Raw genomic sequence first — 25,887 nt, forward strand, 5'->3', positions numbered from 1 at the left:
ATTTCCACAAAAAGCCCTTCTACTACTAAAAGTATATCCTCTTTCATAAAATGACCAGCTTTTAATATATATTTTGGCTGGGATGTTTTTAATAGTTGAACTTTCGAGAATTTCTTAGTACCCATTAAAATGCCATAATCAAAGTGAGAAAACTCTTGCTATAAAGAACACATAATAAAAAATTGCATATAATTTTCTGTTTCAGTTGTTATAGTTTCTCTGTCTCCTTACTAAGGAACAAAGGATTCTCATTGTTGACCTGTAGCAGTGCTGAGACTATATACAGATGACTGGCAATTCAGTCAGTTTTGAATCTTTATTTTGAATTGATAAGCTAAAACAATTTTATGTATTCATATCAGTTGATATAAATCTACAATTTTCTTTTCCAATTCATGCTTTAGGGAGATTCAGGAGGACCATTGATATGCCAAGAAAACAACAGGTGGTTCCTGGCTGGAGTAACGTCATTTGGATACCAGTGTGCAAGGCCTAATCGCCCTGGGGTGTACGCCTGGGTCCCAGGGTTCACAGAATGGATACAAAGTTTTCTACATTAGAGTGTTTCCAAACCAAACATGAAAGTTGGACAGTTTCTGCATTCCACTCTAAGAAGCATGGTAATTGAGAGTTTCATAAAAAAACTCTTGCAAAATTGTTTGTAAAAAAAAAGTTGCTAAAAACCTTTATTCTTACCTGTGGGGGAAAAAAATAAAAGTAATCTTTGCAATACATAGTGATTTTAAAGAGCATTTAAATTTTATCATGAATAGCTCTTCTTTCACAAATATAATTTCCTTTAACCTTAATCATTTTTTTATTATTTTATCTTATTTAAAGGAAGGTTATTTTAAAGCACATACTCTATACTTAAGATACTTTGAGCAGAATCAGAAAAATATGTGAAATAAACTTTTTTGTCCAAAGTATGTTACTGTTTGAAATAAATTGCTATAAGTTATGTAGTTCCTGCTTAGCTTGTTATTATCAGAAATGCGATAGTTTTTCTACTCTTCTATCCAAATACATTTTCATTTCAGCTTAATATTGTCCGTATTCCACATTCATGAAAAAATATTTATTCTAAGTTCATGTCACACAGCCCAGACTAAAGTGATTGCACATTCCTCTCAAATGATCTAATTAAACAGCAAACAAGTATGAATTTGAGTATAGTGTTGACATCAAAATAAAAGGAAATTAACTGAAACAGTCATTCTTTTGTTGAATTATTTTATTACCTGGATTATGCAAACTGTCAATTTCAAGCCAACTTTTTTTAAGTCTCAAAAAAATCAAATATTTCTCTTATGTTTGTTACAGTGGACATTTCTAACGTGTGCAAAACTTACTTAGGCACAGCTGAATTATCCATTGGAGGGTGAAAAATGTGTAATAAATGAATTTGTCTCACTGCTTTAATCTCTTGCGTCATTTCCAGTGTGAGTGTAAACCTTAGTTTGGCTTACCACACAAATATGTCAATTTATTTGGGGAGATAAAACTCATACATAGTTAATTAAAAAAACAAAAACATACTAAACTCTTGCATGTGTTATACAGGCCAACATAATAGAAGAGAGAATAAGAGAGAGAGTTGACAGGAGTTGAAAGAAGGGACCAATCAGCATGGCTAGCCTATGAAAGAAATGAGAATTGAGCTACAGCTTAAAGGAATGGTTATTACAGATGAATTGAAGAGGGCATTGGGAACCACTATGGGAGTGATTCTGAAGGTTCAAGAAGCAGTGACAGTAAAGAATCATGCCTTGTCATACCAAAATGCTCTCCCTGAGAAATGGGCAGAGAAAGAGGAAAATGCCACATAAAGAAGGTGCGGCCAAATGATTGAGGACCACAAATTCCAGGTAGAGAATTGTGGAATTATTAGGGCAAAAATTGGGAATATCTGAACACACTATTCTTAGGTCTTTCCAATGACCTTCTCTTAAGGGTTAGGAAGGATGCAGTAGCAGGGGTAGGGTGCATCGTTGTTTGTTTTTCACTTTCTGAACATTGTTCCACATTTCACTTGCATTTCAAAACACATATTAAAAGTATGTTCCAAAACGACAAACACTCACAAGAAATAAATCATATACTGCTTTTCATTTTTCAAAAGTCACCTAAACTTTAAGGAAGCTTTTGGCCAGTCATATTGCTGCCTTCTATAAGAAGGAGGTTCATTATCGCAACACTAGTCATTTATGGATTTAGTAATTGATACCAGAAGAGTTACCCATGCCTGGATAAAGATAAAGGACAAAAGCAAAGCTCTTCCCCATTGCTTTGTTGCTTTTCCCTTGCAGCTGTTATAGTTCACGGTGGCATGTACAAAGGAGAAAGCCTAGTCTCCCTTCCAACAAGTCCTAACTAAAGGAAGAAATACACAGTTGCAGCTTGTGGGGAAGAGGTAGATCCCAGGGATCCTCCACTCAGAAGGAAAAGTAGCCAAGAAAAGATAGGGAACTGCTAAATGTGGTTAGATCTAAGCTTAGAATGCAGCTGCCCATTTTCTAAGTTTCTAAGCAGCTGAAAAGGGATCAGTGCCCACTAGTTTCTATTTTGCGTCTTAGTGTCTTAGTTGTGAACCAACTCTATTTTTAAATTAGGTTACTGAAAGTATTTTATGACCTATTTGAAAAGTAAACTTCCATTCTTACCAGACTTAAGCAGTCATCTGTTTTTGTTTTCATTTATTAATGCAAATATATCTGTATTTTGTTCAATAAAGAGATTTAGACAAAACCAATTCTTCATAAACAAGAACTCTTTATTTGGTTAAAAGGAGCACAGGGGAGGCGGGGCAAGATGGCAGACTGGTGAGCTGTATGTTTTAGTTACTCCTCCAGGAAAGTAGGTAAAAAGCCAGGAACTGCGTGGACGGGACACCACAGAGCAATCTGTCTTTGGGCATACTTCATACAACACTCATGAAAACGTGGAACTGCTGAGATCAGCGAAATCTGTAAGTTTTTGCGGCCAGGGGACCCGCGCCCCTCCCTGCCAGGCTCAGTCCCGGGGGAGGAGGGGCTGTCAGCTCCAGGAAGGAGAAGGGAGAATTGCAGTGGCTGCTCTCATCGGAAACTCATTCTACTGATTCAAACTCCAACCATAGATAGACTGAGGCCAGACACCAGAGACTCTGAGAGCAGCCAGCCCAGCAGAGAGGAGACGGGCATAGAAGGAAAACAACACGAGAAGCTCCAAAGTAAAAGCAGAGGATTTTTGGAGTTCTGGTGAACACAGAAAGGGGAAGGGCGGAGATCAGGCCTTGAGGCGCATATGCAAATCCCGAAGCAAGGCTGATCTCTCTGCCCAGGGCACCTTTCCTTAATGGCCCTGGTTGCTTTGTCTATTAGCATTTCAATAACCCATTAGATCTCTGAGGAGGGCCGTTTTTTTTTTTTTTTTTTTTTTTTTTTTTAAATCCTTTTTGCTTTTTCTAAAACAATTACTCTAAGAAGCTCAATACAGAAAGCTTCAAAGAATTGAAATTTGGGCACGTCAAGTCAAGAGCAGAACTAAGAGAGCTCTGAGACAAAAGGCAATAATCCAGTGGCTGAGAAAATTCACTAAACAACACAACTTCCCAAGAAAAGGGGGGTGTCCGCTCACAGCCACCATCCTGGTGGACAGGAAACACTCCTGCCCATCGCCAGCCCCATAGCCCAGAGCTGCCCCAGACAACCCAGTGTGACAGAAGTGCTTCAAATAACAGGCACACACCACAAAACTGGGCGTGGACATTAGCCTTCCCTGCAACCTCAGCTGAATGTCCCAGAGCTGGGAAGGGGGAGCAGTGTGAATTAACAGAGCCCCATTCAGCCATCATTTGAGCAGACTGGGAGCCTCCCAACACAGCCCAGCAGCCCAGAACTGCCCTGGGGGGACGGCACTCACCTGTGACATAGCACAGTCATCCCTCAACAGAGGACCCGGGGTGCACAGCCTGGAAGAGGGGCCCACTTGCAAGTCTCAGGAGCCATACGCCAATACCAAAGACTTGTGGGTCAGTGGCAGAGACAAACTGTGGCAGGACTGAACTGAAGGATTAGACTATTGCAGTAGCTTTAAAACTCTAGGATCATCAGGGAGATTTGATTGTTAGGGCCACCCCCCCTCCCCGACTGCCCAGAAACACGCCCCACATACAGGGCAGGCAACACCAACTACACACGCAAGCTTGGGACACCAATTGGGCCCCACAAGACTCACTCCCCCACTCACCAAAAAGGCTAAGCAGGGGAGATCTGGCTTGTGGAGAACAGGTGGCTCGTGGACGCCACCTGCTGGTTAGTTAGAGAAAGTGTACTCCACGAAGCTGTAGATCTGATAAATTAGAGATAAGGACTTCAACTGGTCTACAAACCCTAAAAGAACCCTATCAAGGACAGCAAATGCCACGAGGCCAAAAACAACAGAAAATTATAAAGCATATGAAAAAACCAGACGATATGGATAACCCAAGCCCAAGCACCCAAATCAAAAGACCAGAAGAGACACACCTAGAGCAGCTACTCAAAGATCTAAAGATGAACAATGAGACCCTAGTACGGGATATGAAGGAAATCAAGAAGACCCTAGAAGAGCATAAAGAAGAGATTGCAAGACTAAATAAAAAAATGGATGATCTTATGGAAATTAAAGAAACTGTTGACCAAATTAAAAAGATTCTGGACACTCATAGTACAAGACTAGAGGAAGTTGAACAACGAATCAGTGACCTGGAAGATGACAGAATGGAAAATGAAAGCATAAAAGAAAGAATGGGGAAAAAAATTGAAAAACTCGAAATGGACCTCAGGGATATGATAGATAATATGAAACGTCCGAATATAAGACTCATTGGTGTCCCAGAAGGGGAAGAAAAGGGTAAAGGTCTAGGAAGAGTATTCAAAGAAATTGTTGGGGAAAACTTCCCAAATCTTCTAAACAACATAAATACACAAATCATAAATGCTCAGCGAACTCCAAATAGAATAAATCCAAAAAAACCCACTCCGAGACATATACTGATCACACTGTCAAACATAGAAGAGAAGGAGCAAGTTCTGAAAGCAGCAAGAGAAAAGCAATTCACCACATACAAAGGAAACAGCATAAGACTAAGTAGTGACTACTCAGCAGCCACCATGGAGGCGAGAAGGCAATGGCACGATATATTTAAAATTCTGAGAGAGAGGAATTTCCAGCCAAGAATACTTTATCCAGCAAAGCTCTCCTTCAAATTTGAGGGAGAGCTTAAATTTTTCACAGACAAAGAAATGCTGAGAGAATTTGCTAACAAGAGACCTGCCCTACTGGAGATACTAAAGGGAGCCCTACAGACAGAGAAACAAAGACAGGACAGAGAGACTTGGAGAAAGGTTCAGTACTAAAGAGATTCGGTATGGGTACAATAAAGGATATTAATAGAGAGAGGGAAAAATATGGCAAACATAATCCAAAGGATAAGATGGCCGATTCAAGAAATGCCTTCACGGTTTTAACGTTGAATGTAAATGGATTAAACTCCCCAATTAAAAGATATAGATTCGCAGAATGGATCAAAAAAAATGAACCATCAATATGTTGCATACAAGAGACTCATCTTAGACACAGGGACACAAAGAAATTGAAAGTGAAAGGATGGAAAAAAATATTTCATGCAAGCTACAGCCAAAAGAAAGCAGGTGTAGCAATATTAATCTCAGATAAAATAGACTTCAAATGCAGGGATGTTTTGAGAGACAAAGAAGGCCACTACATACTAATAAAAGGGGCAATTCAGCAAGAAGAAATAACAATCGTAAATGTCTATGCACCCAACCAAGGTGCCACAAAATACATGAGAGAAACACTGGCAGAACTAAAGGAAGCAATTGATGTTTCCACAATAATTGTGGGAGACTTCAACACATCACTCTCTCCTATAGATAGATCAACCAGACAGAAGACCAATAAGGAAATTGAAAACCTAAACAATCTGATAAATGAATTAGATTTAACAGACATCTACAGGACATTACATCCCAAATCACCAGGATACACATACTTTTCTAGTGCTCACGGAACTTTCTCCAGAATAGATCATATGCTGGGACATAAAACAAGCCTCAATAAATTTAAAAAGATTGAAATTATTCAAAGCACATTCTCTGACCACAATGGAATACAATTAGAAGTCAATAACCATCAGAGACTTAGAAAATTCACAAATACCTGGAGGTTAAACAACACACTCCTAAACAATCAGTGGGTTAAAGAAGAAATAGCAAGAGAAATTGCTAAATATATAGAGACGAATGAAAATGAGAACACAACATACCAAAACCTATGGGATGCAGCAAAAGCAGTGCTAAGGGGGAAATTTATAGCACTAAACGCATATATTAAAAAGGAAGAAAGAGCCAAAATCAAAGAACTAATGGATCAACTGAAGAAGCTAGAAAATGAACAGCAAACCAATCCTAAACCAAGTAGAAGAAAAGAAATAACAAGGATTAAAGCAGAAATAAATGACATAGAGAACAAAAAAACAATAGAAAGGATAAATATCACCAAAAGTTGGTTCTTTGAGAAGATCAACAAGATTGACAAGCCCCTAGCTAGACTGACAAAATCAAAAAGAGAGAAGACCCATATAAACAAAATAATGAATGAAAAAGGTGACATAACTGCAGATCCTGAAGAAATTAAAAAAATTATAAGAGGATATTATGAACAACTGTATGGCAACAAACTGGATAATGTAGAAGAAATGGACAATTTCCTGGAAACATATGAACAACCTAGACTGACCAGAGAAGAAATAGAAGACCTCAACCAACCCATCACAAGCAAAGAGATCCAATCAGTCATCAAAAATCTTCCCACAAATAAATGCCCAGGGCCAGATGGCTTCACAGGGGAATTCTACCAAACTTTCCAGAAAGAACTGACACCAATCTTACTCAAACTCTTTCAAAACATTGAAAAAAATGGAACACTACCTAACTCATTTTATGAAGCTAACATCAATCTAATACCAAAACCAGGCAAAGATGCTACAAAAAAGGAAAACTACCGGCCAATCTCCCTAATGAATATAGATGCAAAAATCCTCAACAAAATACTTGCAAATCGAATCCAAAGACACATTAAAAAAATCATACACCATGACCAAGTGGGGTTCATTCCAGGCATGCAAGGATGGTTCAACATCAGAAAAACAATCAATGTATTACAACACATTAAAAACTCGAAAGGGAAAAATCAATTGATCATCTCAATAGATGCTGAAAAAGCATTTGACAAAATCCAACATCCCTTTTTGATAAAAACACTTCAAAAGGTAGGAATTGAAGGAAACTTCCTCAACATGATAAAGAGCATATATGAAAAACCCACAGCCAGCATAGTACTCAATGGTGAGAGACTGAAAGCCTTCCCTCTAAGATCAGGAACAAGACAAGGATGCCCGCTGTCACCACTGTTATTCAACATTGTGCTGGAAGTGCTAGCCAGGGCAATCCGGCAAGACAAAGAAATAAAAGGCATCCAAATTGGAAAAGAAGAAGTAAAACTGTCATTGTTTGCAGATGATATGATCTTATATCTAGAAAACCCTGAGAAATCAACGATACACCTACTAGAGCTAATAAACAAATTTAGCAAAGTAGCGGGATACAAGATTAATGCACATAAGTCAGTAATGTTTCTATATGCTAGAAATGAACAAACTGAAGAGACACTCAAGAAAAAGATACCATTTTCAATAGCAACTAAAAAAATCAAGTACCTAGGAATCAACTTAACCAAAGATGTAAAAGACCTATACAAAGAAAACTACATAACTCTACTAAAAGAAATAGAAGGGGACCTTAAAAGATGGAAAAATATTCCATGTTCATGGATAGGAAGGCTAAATGTCATTAAGATGTCAATTCTACCCAAACTCATCTACAGATTCAATGCAATCCCAATCAAAATTCCAACAACCTACTTTGCAGACTTGGAAAAGCTAGTTATCAAATTTATTTGGAAAGGGAAGATGCCTCGAATTGCTAAAGACACTCTAAAAAAGAAAAACGAAGTGGGAGGACTTACACTCCCTGACTTTGAAGCTTATTATAAAGCCACAGTTGCCAAGACAGCATGGTACTGGCACAAAGATAGACATATAGATCAATGGAATCGAATTGAGAATTCAGAGATAGACCCTCAGATCTATGGCCGACTGATCTTTGATAAGGCCCCCAAAGTCACCGAACTGAGCCATAATGGTCTTTTCAACAAATGGGGCTGGGAGAGTTGGATATCCATATCCAAAAGAATGAAAGAGGACCCCTACCTCACCCCCTACACAAAAATTAACTCAAAATGGACCAAAGATCTCAATATAAAAGAAAGTACCATAAAACTCCTAGAAGATAATGTAGGAAAACATCTTCAAGACCTTGTATTAGGAGGCCACTTCCTAGACTTTACACCCAAAGCACAAGCAACAAAAGAGAAAATAGATAAATGGGAACTCCTCAAGCTTAGAAGTTTCTGCACCTCAAAGGAATTTCTCAAAAAGGTAAAGAGGCAGCCAACTCAATGGGAAAAAATTTTTGGAAACCATGTATCTGACAAAAGACTGATATCTTGCATATACAAAGAAATCCTACAACTCAATGACAATAGTACAGACAGCCCAATTATAAAATGGGCAAAAGATATGAAAAGACAGTTCTCTGAAGAGGAAATACAAATGGCCAAGAAACACATGAAAAAATGTTCAGCTTCACTAGCTATTAGAGAGATGCAAATTAAGACCACAATGAGATACCATCTAACACCGGTTAGAATGGCTGCCATTAAACAAACAGGAAACTACAAATGCTGGAGGGGATGTGGAGAAATTGGAACTCTTATTCATTGTTGGTGGGACTGTATAATGGTTCAGCCACTCTGGAAGTCAGTCTGGAAGTTCCTTAGAAAACTAGATATAGAGCTACCATTCGATCCAGCGATTGCACTCCTCGGTATATACCCGGAAGATCGGAAAGCAGTGACACGAACAGATATCTGCACGCCAATGTTCATAGCAGCATTATTCACAATTGCCAAGAGATGGAAACAACCCAAATGTCCTTCAACAGATGAGTGGATAAATAAAATGTGGTATATACACACGATGGAATACTACGCGGCAGTAAGAAGGAACGATCTGGTGAAACATATGACAACATGGATGAACCTTGAGGACATAATGCTGAGCGAAATAAGCCAGGCACAAAAAGAGAAATATTATATGCTACCACTAATGTGAACTTTGAAAAATGTAAAACAAATGGTTTATAATGTAGAATGTAGGGGAACTAGCAGTAGAGAGCAATTAAGGAAGGGGGAACAATAATCCAGGAAGAACAGATAAGCTATTTAACGTTCTGGGGATGCCCAGAAATGACTATGGTCTGTTAATTTCTGATGGTTGTAGTAGGAACAAGTTCACTGAAATGTTGCTATATTATGTAACTTTCTTGGGGTAAAGTAGGAACATGTTGGAAGTTAAGCAGTTATCTTAGGTTAGTTGTCTTTTTCTTACTCCCTTGCTATGGTCTCTTTGAAATGCTCTTTTATTGTATGTTTGTTTTCTTTTTAACTTTTTTTTTTATACAGGTGATTTGAAAAAAGAAGGGAAAGTTAAAAAAAAAAAAAAAAAAAAAAAAAGAAAAGAAAAAAGACAAACAAGGGAAAAAAAAAAAAAAAAAAAAAGATGTAGTGCCCCCTTGAGGAGCCTGTGGAGAATGCAGGGGTATTCGCCTACCCCACCTCCATGGTTGCTAACATGACCACAGACATAGGGGACTGGTGGTTTGATGGGTTGAGCCCTCTACCATAAGTTTTACCCTTGGGAAGACGGTTGCTGCAAAGGAGAGGCTAGGCCTCCCTGTATTTGTGCCTAAGAGTCTCCTCCTGAATGCCTCTTTGTTGCTCAGATGTGGCCCTCTCTCTCTGGCTAAGCCAACTTGAACGGTGAAATCACTGCCCTCCCCCCTACGTGGGATCAGACACCCAGGGAAGTGAATCTCCCTGGCAACGTGGAATATGACTCCCAGGGAGGAATGTAGACCTGGCACCGTGGGGACGGAGAACATCTTCTTGACCAAAAGGGGGATGTGAAAGGAAATGAAATAAGCTTCAGTGGCAGAGAGATTCCAAAAGGAGCCGAGAGGTCACTCTGGTGGGCACTCTTATGCACACTTTAGACAACCCTTTTTAGGTTCTAAAGAATTGGGGTAGCTGGTGGTGGATACCTGAAACTATCAAACTACAACCCAGAACCCATGAATCTCGAAGACAGTTGTATAAAAATGTAGCTTATGAGGGGTGACAATGGGATTGGGAAAGCCATAAGGACCAAACACCACTTTGTCTAGTTTATGGATGGATGTGTAGAAAAGTAGGGGAAGGAAACAAACAGACAAAGGTACCCAGTGTTCTTTTTTACTTCAATTGCTCTTTTTCACTCTAATTATTATTCTTGTTATTTTTGTGTGTGTGCTAATGAAGGTGTCAGGGATTGATTTAGGTGATGAATGTACAACTATGTAATGGTACTGTAAACAATCGAAAGTACAATTTGTTTTGTATGACTGCGTGGTATGTGAATATATCTCAATAAAATGATGATAAAAAAAAAAAAAAAAAAAAAAAAAAGGAGCACAGGGACATTTGAAGACCAGATATTTACAACTCTCTCTTGAAAAGAAGGAGCCACAAACATTGAAGAAGAAACTAGGAAGTGATAAGACCTAGAGAAGAGTCTCATTTTCTCTCCCAACCAAACCCTCATTGACTAACATGGATCATTGATGACCTCCAACCCATTTTCACATGAATTCATAGGTTCCTTCCTTGTTGAAATTTCAGTTTGCCCTGCTAACACTGAGAGTAACCACTCACCTGGTCCCAACTCTAGACTAATAGAGGCTAAACACAGCAAGGGAAAACTTTAGGCAAACTCTGCAACTATCTTGGACCCCAAACAACCATCTTTGTTTTATGGTTAATGGAAGGACCTCATCAATTCTGGAACCCTCAGAGGACTACCTGTTGTTTTGTAGGCAACATGTGAAGACATATGTTTTATCCTGTGCATGCCACTTCTTTTGTTCTCAAATGAGTGTATTATTGTTTATACAGTATTAATAAAGTTACTTTATTACAAAATCCGTTGAATTTTAACTAAAAATAATTGTAAGGCACATGTCTTGCACAATTGAAATTAGACAATTCTTGCCTCTATTACTTACAGTTAACGAAATAGCTTCTCATTTCTGAAGAGATTTTATAAACATTGTCAGACCAAAAGCAGAGGAACTAAAAAAAGATGAACCATTTCTAGAGAAGAAACTTTCTTCTATGGTGATATATTTGCTTATGTGTGAATTCATTTGACAACAGCAATTAATTGGCTTAATCAAAACAGCATATATTGAAAAATAAAACACCGTAAAAATAAATATTGGAACAGTCCAATTTTATCAAACATTTATGCAAAGGTAAAATATTTTGCACACTGTAAATTTCAATACAATTTACATTACATTAACTAGATTACAATTTATGAAAGGTGAAAAATAAAAAATAACTGCTTCCCACACACATAGTCCTGATGTACTACTGATAGCAATTTTATCTGCATGGTCCATTCCATTTACTTGAAGTTTGGGTGCATCCTTTCACAAAATAAGCATGTCTCAGTCCTTTATTAGCACGGAGTGTTTTGTAAATGAAATAATAAACATATAAAAAGTATTTTAATATTTGCCTCAAGGGGGAGCTTACAGTTCATCTTGCAGATCCATTGAGATTTCAAGCCATTCCAAGCTAATGTTCTGATGCCATTCCTTATACAGATCCAGTATTATAAAACTATTTTACTTTTTGGAGCCAAGTCAAAGAATTATTATACTTCCATGCCACTTTCCTTTCTGGTGCTCTTCGAAATCCACAGTGTGGACTGGTTTGAGCTCGTTTTTGTTCTTCCTTTACTGAAAAACATAAGAAGAAGTAAGTTCAGTATATGAGACTTCTTACAAAACTAGGAAAGTCTTGGTCCAAGTGAAGATAGCTCAGATTCTTATTTATAAAAGGGTCTTCTCTCACCAGCACACTTTCTTTTTCATTCCTACAAAAAAGTCTACATTATTCTGGTATATGAAGATAATAAATGGTTCTTATGACACGATGGGAAAGAAAACAAAATATATCTTTCTCTGTTCAATTCTTCCTAGTGTAGAGTTCAGACACTCAAAAAAACTTGTGTTCTCATCCAATACCAAATATTGTCACTTTAATCACCAATAAAGCTCCATTTTCTTTGACGGATGATTTTTTAATTCTTGCTTTTGTAGTATTCTGCCACTACTGCATGCTGAATTTCATGCCAAATCATCAAATCAGTACTTTTCCACTATGTATAGCATTCTACTTATTCCCCTCCGTCACTTTTCCTGTCCTAGCTAAGTCACTTGTTCCCTGAAAGCCTAATTCAACTCCAATCTCTGAAACCAATGTATTTCAATAGAAGATCTGGGCCTATATACTTAGAAGTATCTAAGTTCTTCTAGGTCTGAAATAGAGCTTCACTCCTGGATAGATTTGAATTTCTGGCCCATCTTTCCAGCCTGTGCCTGGGACCATGCTGTCTTCTGTCTTTACACTAAAGTGACAACTTCTCAGGCTCCTTTTCCTCAGTTTTCCCAATTCATCCTCGACCAGACTACTGGTCAAGATCTTGATTCCTTTTAGTCTAGTTTCCCGAAGACAATCCCTCACTTCAATCAATGATTACTGCCTGTCCCCTCCTTCCTCATGTTTCCCCCAACTTCAGCATCTCCTCTATTTCCCACAGTCTGACTTTTCCCTGATCCATGCTCTCATGTCTACCAGACATTGCAGAATTCCTTCAAAGAAAGAAAAGAAACTATTCCAAAACATGTCTAACCATTACATTTTATAGTAATATTTAAATTCATTTCAATTTAACTGTGAATCTGTTTCTAATAAATATTACACCCAAATTGTATGTTTTAGAGATTTACACCCAAATAAGAAGAATCAATACATCTTTATTCTATGAACTCATCCAACATGAATGGAAAATAAATCAAGCAAAATTTATGAAAAATGCAAATTTTTTTAAATTGGTAAAAAAAAAAAATTATTAATGTGGCTTTTGTGTGGAATTAGTATTTTACTTAAGAATTAACACCAGTTAAGGAAACAAGAGTTGTTATTTTGAACATGACATGGAATGACAGAAACCATTATGTGTACCAGATTGGAATTTAAACTTTCTGCAAGGCATTCAGATGATAATGGAGTTGAGTCTTTGATGAAGTTTCTCCTTGCTCTCCTGGAAGAAAGGAAAAGGGGAGGATCTAAGAACGAATGAATTAAGTACTGCAGCTAAATCCGGCATTTGGAGGTGCTCTAGTTTGATTTTCTCCTTCTGAGAATTTTAAAAAAGTGTAACTTCACAGATCTTCCAGTTGTAAAAATGTGGAAGATCTTTGAATGAATACATTCTCCACAATAATACACCACGTGGAAGGAAACAGACTTTACACAAAAACTCAGTTATGTGGTATTTTTAGTAATTTTGTTTTGGAAATGAGAATGTCTAAATTATATTTTCCTAGTCATTTTTCACTGATCTGTTATTTACAGCTCTTCCTTAATTTGGCTAGGATAATGGAGGATTTATGTCAGATTCTCTCTCTACTGCACTGGTTTTCAGAATGATAAATTATCCTTCCATCTATACTCTAAGGAACTACAGTAAAAAACTAGATTTTTACTAACTGTTGTCATTCATTCTGTACAATTTGAAAAAAAAAATATCAACTATGCTTGCATCATATATTGGAAAGCCAAGAGACCAGCAAGGTTTATGATTAATTTGCCAGGCTTTTTTTTTTTTTTATCATCATTCGAAATGTTTTAATTAAAAATCTAGTAAATTTAGTAAATTAAGGTTGGATCTTTTCAAAAACCTGTGTGGACAATTTGGAGCTTATGTCTTTTTTTTCCCCTGGAGACTGTTGTTGCTTAGGGAGTTCTTTTGGGTTTATTTCAGGAAAAGAAGATGAAGTAAACTGAAAAGAGAAAAATGACTTCATTTGTAGGTCCTTCCCAGAGAAAGGGTCCTTATTTTTAACATGCTGACAAAGATGTCTAGTATATTCTAGAAAACATGTTATTTAAATCCAGCATTTTTTCTTTTTTTCTTTGATACATATTTTTATTTCATTTATTAATTTTTAATTTAATTGATATCCAAGGAAAAATGTCACCTCTCCAAATCAGGAGAATAGAAAAGCTGTAAAAGTCAGAATATCCCTAAGAAATTATGGTGTTATATATAATGTTATTTCAGGCTACCAGCTAAAAAATTGCCTATTTTTAGCACTTTCCTATACTTAAGCATTCCTTTTGAAATAAAACTGAAACTTATGCCTTGAAATTTTGAAAAAGTTCTACAAAGTGCACCTACAAAAATCAAGTACTCCAATACAACTTGATGTCAAGAGTGAAAGGTTTAGCAAAAAATGCTTAGAATTATAAACAAGAGACAGTATGGTATAGTGTCATAAGTTATGTGATAAAGTTAGAAGTATTCAAATTTCAGATCTACCAGATACACTAGCTTTGGGCCCCAAGGCAAATGGTTTAACACATCTAAGTCACCATCTTCTCAACTGAAAAATAGAAAAAGAAGAATACCTACTTCATATGGCTTGTGAGGATTACATGAGATAATGGATAATTCATATAATTTAGTATATCATTATGAAATTATATATGCTGGATGTGTGCCAGCAGATAAAGAAATCAGGTTTTACTTAAGACAGATTAGAAACACAATTAATTCTATACTAATAATTTTTAATGAGTTCTCAAAAATCTATGTAAAAATTTTTCAATTGTCACTTCATAAATGAATTATTTACCTTTTATGCACCATTTGAAAACAGCAGGTTCCAAAAGCAACCAGTATCAGTAAGAGCAGTGGTATCGTTGGTATAACAACATATATTAGATTTGGAATTATTCCTACAAAAGTAAAACATTAGTACACAAAGAGTTGAGGCAGAATTCTAACACCAAAGTTTCATAAAAATTTTCCAAAAATTTAAAGTAAAATAGAATTATTATCAACAAATGGATGTCAAACAAGTTTCTTCCCCAAATACTGAATAATCTAATGAACTAACATATTCCTGTTTTGGTAAAAAATAAAAACAAAATTACATTGCACTGGTTGCCATGCTCAAAATCGATGTTTGTACTTCCAAAATTAGTGATAAATTTGCAATTCAGATACAGGGTAGTTCTCATAATATGTTAATAATCTTATCTATCTCAATTCATTAAATGCTTCCCAATCATTGTTTATAGAAAAAAAGCACTTATTAAATTATCATAATAAATATTAACATAATTGTTGAAATTGGATTAAGAATTCTTCTAGCCAATATATGTAGTGTTATGATGACACAGAAGAGTCTCTGGGATTAAACAGAATATACAATATTAACTGATGATACAGTCAAAACTCAAAACTCAGAGACAGAAGACTCCAAAGGCATAAGATTTGATCTTAATCAAACTCTGAAATGAATTACTTTTTAATCCTGGTCTATCACACTTGACAATGTTAGGTCTCCTTAGAAAAATGGAGAATAACTGCCATACTGAAGTCCCATACAGCTTAAAATGACTTCATTAAACAGTTTTTCAACACAATAAGAGGGAAAAAAGTATGTAATATAATTATTTACAAAAATCTTTAATTAGGTTTATGTTCTGGAATATTTTAGAATCACGTGCTGAAAAAGTGAAAAGCATTAAGGTTTAATATTTTGTCCATAAAGAAAAAGCAAACCGAAGAACTGTGCATTAAGCTAGCAAATTGAAGGTTATCACCATGAGATTAGTCTAGATAATTGATCAAAGTGGTAAATATTAGAAGTGTTTTCATGAATTATAACAAAGGTACGACACTACTACAAGGTGTTAATAATTGTATATGGGGAAAAAATACACCTAATGTAAACTATAGACTATAGTTAATAGTACTATTTCAATGTTCTTTCATCAATTTTAACAAAGGTACTACACTAATGCAAAGCATCAACAATAAGGGGGATGTGGGAACATTGTATTTTTTAAACCTACAACTTCTCTCATTAAAATAATAAGTTTTTAAAAAAAAAATTATGTTAAGTGAAAGAAACCAGACACAAAGTACTCATATTGTATGATTCCATTTATACAAAATGTAAACAGATAGAAACAGCTATATGTAGGGCTGGGGAAAGAGATTGAGAGGTGACTTCTAAGGGGTACGAGGTTTTCTTTTTGGAGCTATGAAAATATTCTAAAACTGATTGTGGTGATGAATGCACAGCTCTGCAAATATGCCAAAAGCCATTGATTGTACACTTTGGATGGATTGTATGGCATGTGAATATATCTCAATCAAATTTCTTTTTTTAAAAAGTGGATTAGATAAAGATGAAACTATTCATTTAACTGAACATCACTTGCTTTGTTAACAGAAGACAGATTAACTAAAGTCTACTGATAGGGTATTTGGGGGATAATTTGCTATATTTCCACCTACAATTTAAACCTCCAACAGGTGATTTCGAGTGTTTTAAGGTTCAGTAAGCATTTCCTTTTCTTTTCAAAATTCCATTATAATTCCTTATAAAATAAAAGTAAAGAAAAAGAGAATGTTTCCTACTCCATGGATTTTCGATCACCTTTAGGCAGATTTTGAAACTTTGGGTCTTTGGCTCTATCTTCACAAAACAATTAGGATATATAAACATTTCTGTTCAATTGACCCAGGGCCATGCAGAGAAGAGCCAAAGCTGAGAGTAAGTATAATTTCTAACTAACTTGCAATTAGCATGGGGCATGTATTTTATCTCCTTTGTAGGCAGTGGTGTGCTGGAGTAGCTCTAACTGGTATGTGAGAGCCCGTTGTATGCATCTCTTCCCAACCTGCTGTTTGAGGATGCCACGTTGGTAGATTGAAACCAGCCAAGGCTTTTTATTTTACATCTTTAACCCCTCCAGCCCGTTTCTATATTTACCTGCACACTACTATTAGCAAACCACTTAACGTGCAAATTTGTATCATAATTGACTACATGTTGCTGGGGAAGCTCCTTGTGGATTTAGATTTTAATGTGAATTACTTAGTTTAGTAGCAGATAAACCCACTTGAGGTGAAGATCTGAAGAAAACAAAATAGGTCCTTCCATTCCAAAACTAGCTTAGGATCATTTGGTCTAGCCTAGTTCCATAAAATAAATGATCAGAAACAAAATATCATAGCCCCATATTTAGTGCACCAGCTCCCGAAGCAGCAAGGAAAGTTCCACTGGGGTCAGCATGAAACAGAATTTTAAAGTACAGTATCTGTTCTTGATAGAGGGGTTAAGAAACATAAATTAATTACCTGCTTCAGTAACAACCACATTTTGATGGGCGTCTCCTGGTTGATTTGTAAAATAAGGCTTTTCTACAGGGGTGGTTGGGTAGATCTCTATAAATAATACAGTACAGGAATCACATATAATGATAAACCAAAGAAATGTAAGATTAGATGAAAATAAAACCAATATTATAAAGCAATACAAACATCATGTTTGGTTTCTGAACAGCTCCCAGCTATTTTATATATATATATATATATATATATATATATATATATATATATATATGTATATGTGTGTGTGTGTGTGTGTGTGTATATATATATATATATTCTGAATTGCATTTTACATGAAATTATCTAACTATAAAGTCAACATTTAATTATATTTGAATAAAGGATCCATTCGTGAAACGCTCCCCACCCCCACCCCAATAACCCAAAAGTGCATTTTAGCAATCAAAGGCAGGTCAGTGCTGATCACAAATAGGTCTTTGCTACAGGCAATAATGACAAGGTGGACATAGAGCTAGACAAAGATAAGCAAGAATTGGTGAATATAGGAATGTAAGATACTAAATATCCTTCAAAAATAAGCAAAAATGATTTCTTTACTAATCTCAGTGTAATATTTTTGTCCTCATAACAGTAATCAGCAGATGGCTGTATGTGGATTGTATTTGGAATTGATACTTCAAGCAACAATGTTGTGAAGCACATTTCTGTCCTGCACAAACATTGGCATCCTTAGATCTGCTTCCCAAGTGTCTGCTTCTTTAAAAAATAAAAATAAATTAGTTTGCAAAGTGTTTCTTTCCCAGGTTGTAGGAGACAAGATCTCCTTCATTGCCACACACTTTAAAAAATGTTAAATTTTCTTACCATGATCCTCCCCACCTCCCCCTGCAGGGTTCTATATGTAAAATTAATAATTCAACAAAAGTAAATTGAATTAGTGTAAAAGAAATCTGTACATTTATTTCAAAAATATAATTCGTTGTAACTTTTGTCAATAGGTGGAAAAGGGAAAACATGCATCATCATATATCAGTGTTTGAATATTAAAGCATTTTAATATGATGTTTACTGCTCCAAAATAGTCACATAGTCTCCATTCATTGGAAGTTTAATCACACAACATCCTGTAGCCATGTTTGTTGTTCTTGTACACATATTTTACCCTGGCACTTTAATAGCCTTCCCTAGGCTTCAGATGCAGTCCTACCCAACACTCTTCTATGAAAACTTAGCCAATTCCATGCCTGTAGGTGCTCAACTGATATTTGCTGAACAATTAATATAGATATTATGCAATTTATCAATATAAAACTGATCATTTAACAATAATTTTAACAAACTTTAAGTGAATGCAACTGCTGATTCAGTAGCAGAATTCTAGAAACTTAAGTCCATATATACTATTTTAGTATCTAAGAACAAGAAGGTGTGAAGCAACTTGAATAAATACAAAAATTAGAGTCAAAAGGAACCCCATGAAAATTTCTTTGGATGACATTAGTAAACCCAAAAAACAGATACGCAACTCACAGAACAATTTAAAAAAAAAAAAAAAAAAGGAATCAGTAAGAAAACTCAGAAGTGCATTATTCAGTTTCTGAATAGCTAGGTTAATTTTTTACCACTTTGGGTATCATTAGCCATGATATTAGATTAGATGCTATTAAGAGTACAAAGAGAAGGCAAAGTTCAAACCACACAGTAGTTCTGATAAAGTTGGAGAATAAAGTAGAACATAATTAGTGTTATAATTTATGAATTTTAATTAGCCACAGTGCTTAATCCTCTAACCCTCACCACTAAAAATCAGCACTGACTACATAAGCGAAGAGTTTACTCAAACCAAAGTCCTTTACACAGCAGACACAAAGCTCAAGGAAGGTTAACTAAATAGAAAATAAGTAAAAGTGAAAAGATTTAAAAATAAAATAAATGATAAAAATTCCAAGTGCATTAATAAGATCCAGTGAAAAACTGTGTTTATCCTTCAAAAACCACAAATACATGAAAAGAATTTCATTCCTAAAGTATAGTTTACTTATAGATTTAGGTAGAAGGTAGAAGAGGAAGAAAAAGTAAGTTTATGTCTTAAATACTCTTCTATGAATAATATAAACCTAGGATATCTAATACCTAACAAGTAAAGAAGATTCTTGGGGTTGATAGTGTCTAAATAAGGAGACAAGACTGAAAGCAAGCAAATACAATAAACTAATATATCTAGGGTCAAATCATTCATTTAAGAGTTCAAAAGAAAGAAGAGTGCAATATTGTCTTTAAAATGCTCTAATAACTGTATGTTTCATTTCAATAATTTCATGTACCTAAAGTTCCTCAAATTTAATTTAAATGCTAGAGAATTTTAAATGTTTATTTTTCCCAGAAAAAAATAGAGACAGAACATAAGTACTTAAAAGATTTAGCTTTGCAAAGGTTTCCAGGAGGTAATGATGGATTTACCAGCCAAGAGGATTAAAGAATATGCTCACCAGGGATAAAAAAAAAAGTTGGCTAATATACTCAAGGGGAGGATAAATATAAGAGAAAGGTAAATCTAATCCAAATAATCCTTTGTGCTCTGCAATCTTATGAGAAAAGAAATCATGTAATTTCAAGAGAGTAATGGAAGCCGCAGTACTTGATTATAATTGCCTTCCACAAACACATATTATGAGGCCAGGCAGACAGCCCTTCAGAAGAGTTGAAATGACACTTCCAAACACTGAGAAGGAGAAAAACAGAAAAGTTATCTTGGCCTCAAAGCCAAGTTATCTGGGTTTCTTAGATTTTTTTTTAATTAATTTACATAGTTTTGATTAGTCTTCCTTTGGTCAAATATCAATTCACTTGAACTGTCCTACTGCACATAATTCAAATATACCACTTTCCTGGAAATTAACCAGGAACTACACTAGTGTTACTCAGGTCAGTGCAATCTTCCCATCTGCTTCATATGGCAAGAAGTTGGAGATGTCAAACAAAATCAAATAGGCGATTTCAAAGAATAATGATTACAGGATGAACATGTCACATGTTCCTACTTTTTTCTCACCATAGTTCAATGAACTATGATCAGTCTGACTTTCACTGAGCACCGCATCAAATATGATTCCGAAATATTAAGCTAATGTTCCAGAAGAAAGTTGCTTTATTCTCTTAAATTCAGAGGATAGCCATCAAAAGAGCTATTGCTCAGATGTGTAAATCTGTAAGTCTTTTGGTGACATATTTATTTCTCCTGCATTATAAAATATATTTAGAATATTTTAAAATAGATATTAATTGTTCATAAAATCTCTTCATAAAAAGTACACAATTTGCCCTTCATATTAGAATTGATTTTCTCTTGATACCATTCCAGCTGTTTATATTTACTCTCTTCTATTTTTAACTCATTGGGCAGTTTTCTCTACAGTATATCCAGTGTGCTTCAGTACACTGAGTGATAATGGCAAACTGCAAAGTAATTTAACATTTGATAGCAGAAAAGCAAAAAGAACCAAAGGTAGCAAAGCTTAAAAATAAAACCTAACATAAGCAAATATGCACAGAATTTGCTACACCTTGTTACAATTCTTCCTACCTGGTTCATACTTGCAGATATAATTGTGCTTCATATTACACCTGTCATCATTCCACTGGTAAAGGTAGGGACCTCCAAGGCCAGGATTGGCAGTTGGTTGATGATACATCACAACACACTTTTCGCTTCCACAGGAAGGTTCATCGGCATACCAGTTTCTGCAAATACAGAGCAGCAGAAACACCTGTATGGCCTTCTAATTGCTTTTGCCAGTTGTATTTTGACATCCTCTCCAGGTAACAGAACTTCCCTTTCCCCTTTAGAGACCTGCAGTGCACCACTCACCTCCTCATAATGGTTACTCACCGGTACTGGGAGGTGCTCCTATCAGACCACTGGTAGAGATCTGGGCAGGCACCAGATGTTTGCCCGTCTCCATTTCTCCAAAGCCCTATCCAGAAATCACCATCAGAAATTCCTGTTCCAGGTTTTGTGAGGTTTTGTAACATGCTTTCTATTAACTTCTGTTCTGCTTCATTCTCAAGGCTGAGAAGAGCTCCTTCCTCACTCTCACAAGCCAGGCGTGCCTCCTGAAAGCTCACGCGGCTGGACAGTTCGTGAAAGTACGCCATTTTGTAGCAATAATGCTTGAAGTCAGCGAAACACACCTTTTGGCCTGAAAAAAGATGCAGATGAATTGATTATATGAACTATATTCATAAAGCAACTAGGAATTAAGATAGAAGAACCAATCAAAGCAGGAAACACTCTATACCAAGAATGCTTTTCCCATTGGATCATTCTGTAAAGTTTATTTTCTAGCTTACTATATTTAATGTATAAAATCAAAATTATTTCCTCATAAACTCATAAAGTAAACTTTTAAACACACAGTACTACAAAGAAATAATTGCTAAGGGCAGTTTTCTTCTGGCTAAGATTTTATATACTGATTACCTTGGCAAGTGAAAATATTCAAATGAATTTCAGGTAATACAGGAAAGTAAGCTAAAATGTCAAAATTATGAAAGAATAAGAATATTCATAAAATGTTATTTTTATCAATAAATTATTTAAAAAGTAAAGGAATTTAGTTATTAAAAACAGTAAAGGAAAAAGAAACACTTATATAGTTATGAAGACAAAAAATGGCAAATTTAAGTTGTAAATATTTGCTTTGATTGTGTGTATCTGAGGGCAAATACATTAAAATTGAAAGTTAATAGAGGACACAGTGATATAACTCTAGTAACAAACAATGATTACTATTGTAGATTAGTATTGATTATTGATTACTATTAATAATCTTGATTATTGATTACTATTAGGTAAAAAAATTGACTTCTAGAATATTAGTATCATTGAAAAAAAGATCTCATGACCAATTTTTGAGAGTTCAGGAAGTAAAATACTTTCTATTTTTAAAGAAAATGTGTGTGAGCTCTATTCCCTAGACAAATGATTTCTCTTTTTTGACACAGACATCTCAGATGAGTAAAAAGTTCCTAATAAAAAGTTTCAAATTTGAATGCAAAGAATCATGTACTTAAAAAAATAAATTTTACATGTGAAAAAAAACTGATGGCTTAGAAAACAGCTAGGAATAAATATATCATGAAATAAAGATGCAAGGAAAATCTCATCAAATGCTATTAATTGCCAATTTCTTATCATTTGGTTAGAAAGCAGGTTAGGTTGAAGTTTGGACTACCTGTCTTCCAAAGACAGTTAACATGTTAACTAAAAACAGATTAGTTCACAAATCTTTAGCTGACTTGAGAACAAGTCATTTGTTGGCTTTAGAGGCTCCATTTATATATTAAACTTACACTTAATAAAATGACTTCATATTTAACCAGGAAAATGAGCTGTGGACTAGTTGAAGTTCCTTTATGAGTTTAAAATAACATTGCATTTCTTTCAAACCTTCTGTAATTCAGAATTTTATTAGATATAAATCCAGATTTATTTAAATTCATTTTTTCCTCCAGTTAATCTTACCTATTGGTGTGTTTACTGCATAGTTCTTTAGGAATAGAGATTGGAACCAATAAAATGTTTAACTTCTTTGTCACTGATATGAAATAATTAGAATAAGCAAATTTATACAGTCAAAAACTAGAATATAGATTACCAGGGGCAAGGGTGGGAGATGGGAATGGGGAGCTAATGCTTAAATTGCACAGAGTTACTATTTGGGTTGATTGTAAAGTTTTAGTAGTGATCATAGCACAAAATTGTGAATGTAATTAACAGCAATGAATAATATATGTGAATGTATTTAAAGGGGGAAATTTGGGGGGACTTCCAGGGATGATGGTGGTGTCGGGAGCTCCAAGGACTCAGTCCTTCCACCAAAACAACTATTAAACAGGCAGGAACTGTCTGAAACAAATATTTTGAAACTCTGAAACCAAAAAGAACACAATACAGTATCCAGGAAAATGTGTGAGGAAGAGGTTGATATATTATGGTAAAGAACAGTGCATTGCTCTCTCTGCATGGCAGCTACTGGTGCCCATCCCCCACCTTTCTGGCAGGCCACCATGGAGCCCAACACCTGGCTACCTCATTGTGACAGAAAGGTACATAAAATCCTCTTTCCCAATAATAGGACTGGGTACAGCCAATCACTGATCATGGCTTTTGATTAGCAAATATGGATCTCTGGGAGACCAGCTCTGAGTGTAGCTCTTGTTTCAACATGACCCAACAAAGGCAGTGGCAGCCATTGTTTAACCCTCCCAGACAGGGATGGAAGTGGTGGAGATTTAAAGATGCAGTGCTTCTTTAGGGTTATGGGGATAGTTAGCTGAAGGGCTGAATTTGCTGGGCAGGCCAGGAAAGCTCAGCTTTAGGAAGCCATTGGAGAAGCTCTTTGTGCCCTTCCTGATCCCCTCCCCAAGATGCTTTGGAGCCAATTCTGCACCGGGTTTGCAGATCATTGGCCTTGTTTGACTGGGAAAGACTGACTTGGGAAAGTCCTCTATGAGGTGACACTCCTCCAAGAATTTGCTTTCCAGGTAAAAGCAGCTTGAAACAGTGAAAGGAGTGTAAATATCTATAGACATGGACAGTCTGGGATAAAGGCCAGCCAGCTTCAAACACCCTGGAGAGGGAGGTCTGTCTCCAGGGAAATAGGGGACAAACAAACTCCTGTAAACAGGGGAACTCCAAAATGACAACCAAGCAAAAGCCCAGGACAAGACAGAGGTCCAGCAAAGACAGGGAAAACCAGGCACACTGCATTTGCCTTGGGGAGACTTTCTTGATAGGAGGGCTGAAGGTCAAGAAAATCTCTGTCTATCACCAGCTGGTTACAAAATCAAGAAACAGATATCTCAAGGAATAAATTCCAGAGTTATTCTAAAATATTAAAATTAACAGTGTGTGACAAAAGAGCAAAGAGAAACAGAAATGATGACTCATCCAAAGGAAGAGGCTAAAAATCTAAAAAACACCTATGAGAAGACCCGAATGTGGACATATCGAACAAAATCTTTAAAAAAAGATCTTAAAAATGTTCAAGGAGATGAAGGAAAATACAGAGAAAGAACTAAAGGAAATTAGCAAAACAAAGAATGAACAATATGAGAGTCTAAATAAAGAGATAGAAATTTTTAAAAGGAACCAAATAGAACTACTGAAATTGAAGACCACAATATTTGAAATGAAAAATACTTAAAAGGGTTTCAAGAGCAGATTAGAGCTGGAAGAAGAATCAGTGAATCTGAATACAAGGCACTTGAAATGAGTCAGCAAGAAAAAAGAAATATTAAAAGCAAAAATAGCCTAGGTGACCTCTGAGACAACATCAAGTGCACCAATATATGCAATATGGGAGTCCAAGAAGGAAAAGAAAGAGAAAAAGAGGCTAAGGAATAGTCAAAGAAATAATGAGAGAGAAGTTCCCAAACTTAGCAAAAGACATGAATATGCACATTCAAGAAGCTCAGAGAATATCAAACAGAATAAACATGAGGAATATTAAAACTCCATCTTATGGGATCTAAGATGGTGGCATAGAGAGGAGTGGAATCTAGTTAGTCCCCCTGGAACAACAAACAAACAACCAGGAACAACTAGTGAATAATTCAGAATAACTGTGGGGCGACAAACGTGATGGGCCACTCATCATACAACAACATGAATTGTGAGGAACGCCAGAGATTGCAGCATAAAATCTGTAAGTAAAAACTGTGGATCCAAGCCAGGAGCCCACTCCCACCACAGCCAGAGCAGCGAAGCCTCATGGTGCTAAAGAGAAACTCTCTCCCAGCAAGCGAATACACCTTAGCTGAGCTCCAGCTGGGGTTTTAATTAACAAACGTGGACTGCTTGCTATGAGCTATGAATCCCCAAAAGCAGACAGAGGCTTTGGGTGATGAATAACCTTGGAGAGCTGGAGGGTGGCCACAGATTGTCCCTAAAGGGGGCTTCCTGTCACTGTTTTGGCTCAGTGGAGAAAGCCTCAGCCATTTTCAGTTCCCAGCACTCTGACCCAGACAAGGGTAGAGATAGTACAGGCAGAGAGAGACCATTCAAATGCTAACGACCTCTCCCTAAGGGGGTTATCTTCCCTAAGAGGAAAGGGGTGGGGCCCAGCTCTACTACCCACCTTCCATTCAGAACCAGACCCCAAAGCCTGGGGGAAAATAGCCATGGGCCACACCTCTTTACACCAGTCTGGAGTTACAGGTTGACCGGCACCACCTGCTGGGCAGAAAAGCACAGTGACCTGAGACATCACAGGGTGTACCAATTTTCTAAGACACACCCTCATGGAAACCGGATGCTGAATATTTCTTCCTTCTGGGACCTGAGCCCATTCTGGTCTGAGAAAACCTGACTGGGGTAACCAAGGAAACCATGCCTAGAC

General features: G+C 36.2%; 2 protein-coding genes across 2 annotated transcripts in view; one reads left to right on the top strand and one right to left on the bottom strand.

Moving 5' to 3' along the window:
• The window catches only part of TMPRSS15 (transmembrane serine protease 15), a 149,033-nt gene extending 148,460 nt beyond the window's left edge, over nucleotides 1-573 (top strand). The window contains exon 26 of the mRNA XM_037828832.1: nucleotides 405-573. Within this exon, the coding sequence (XP_037684760.1) occupies nucleotides 405-560 (156 nt within the window). The 3' untranslated portion in view covers nucleotides 561-573. The remainder of the gene's footprint in view (nucleotides 1-404) is intronic.
• An 11,018-nt stretch (nucleotides 574-11,591) lies between these two features.
• Nucleotides 11,592-25,887, bottom strand: part of CHODL (chondrolectin) — a 31,155-nt gene continuing 16,859 nt past the window's right edge. The window contains exons 2-6 of the mRNA XM_037828861.1: nucleotides 21,375-21,684; nucleotides 21,069-21,226; nucleotides 17,492-17,578; nucleotides 14,970-15,072; nucleotides 11,592-12,005 (exon numbers count right to left, since the gene is read on the bottom strand). Of these exons, the coding sequence (XP_037684789.1) occupies nucleotides 11,921-12,005; nucleotides 14,970-15,072; nucleotides 17,492-17,578; nucleotides 21,069-21,226; nucleotides 21,375-21,684 (743 nt within the window). The 3' untranslated portion in view covers nucleotides 11,592-11,920. The remainder of the gene's footprint in view (nucleotides 12,006-14,969; nucleotides 15,073-17,491; nucleotides 17,579-21,068; nucleotides 21,227-21,374; nucleotides 21,685-25,887) is intronic.

The sequence above is a fragment of the Choloepus didactylus genome, chromosome 1 (genome assembly GCF_015220235.1).
Source record: "Choloepus didactylus isolate mChoDid1 chromosome 1, mChoDid1.pri, whole genome shotgun sequence".
Lineage (NCBI taxonomy): Eukaryota > Metazoa > Chordata > Mammalia > Pilosa > Megalonychidae > Choloepus > Choloepus didactylus.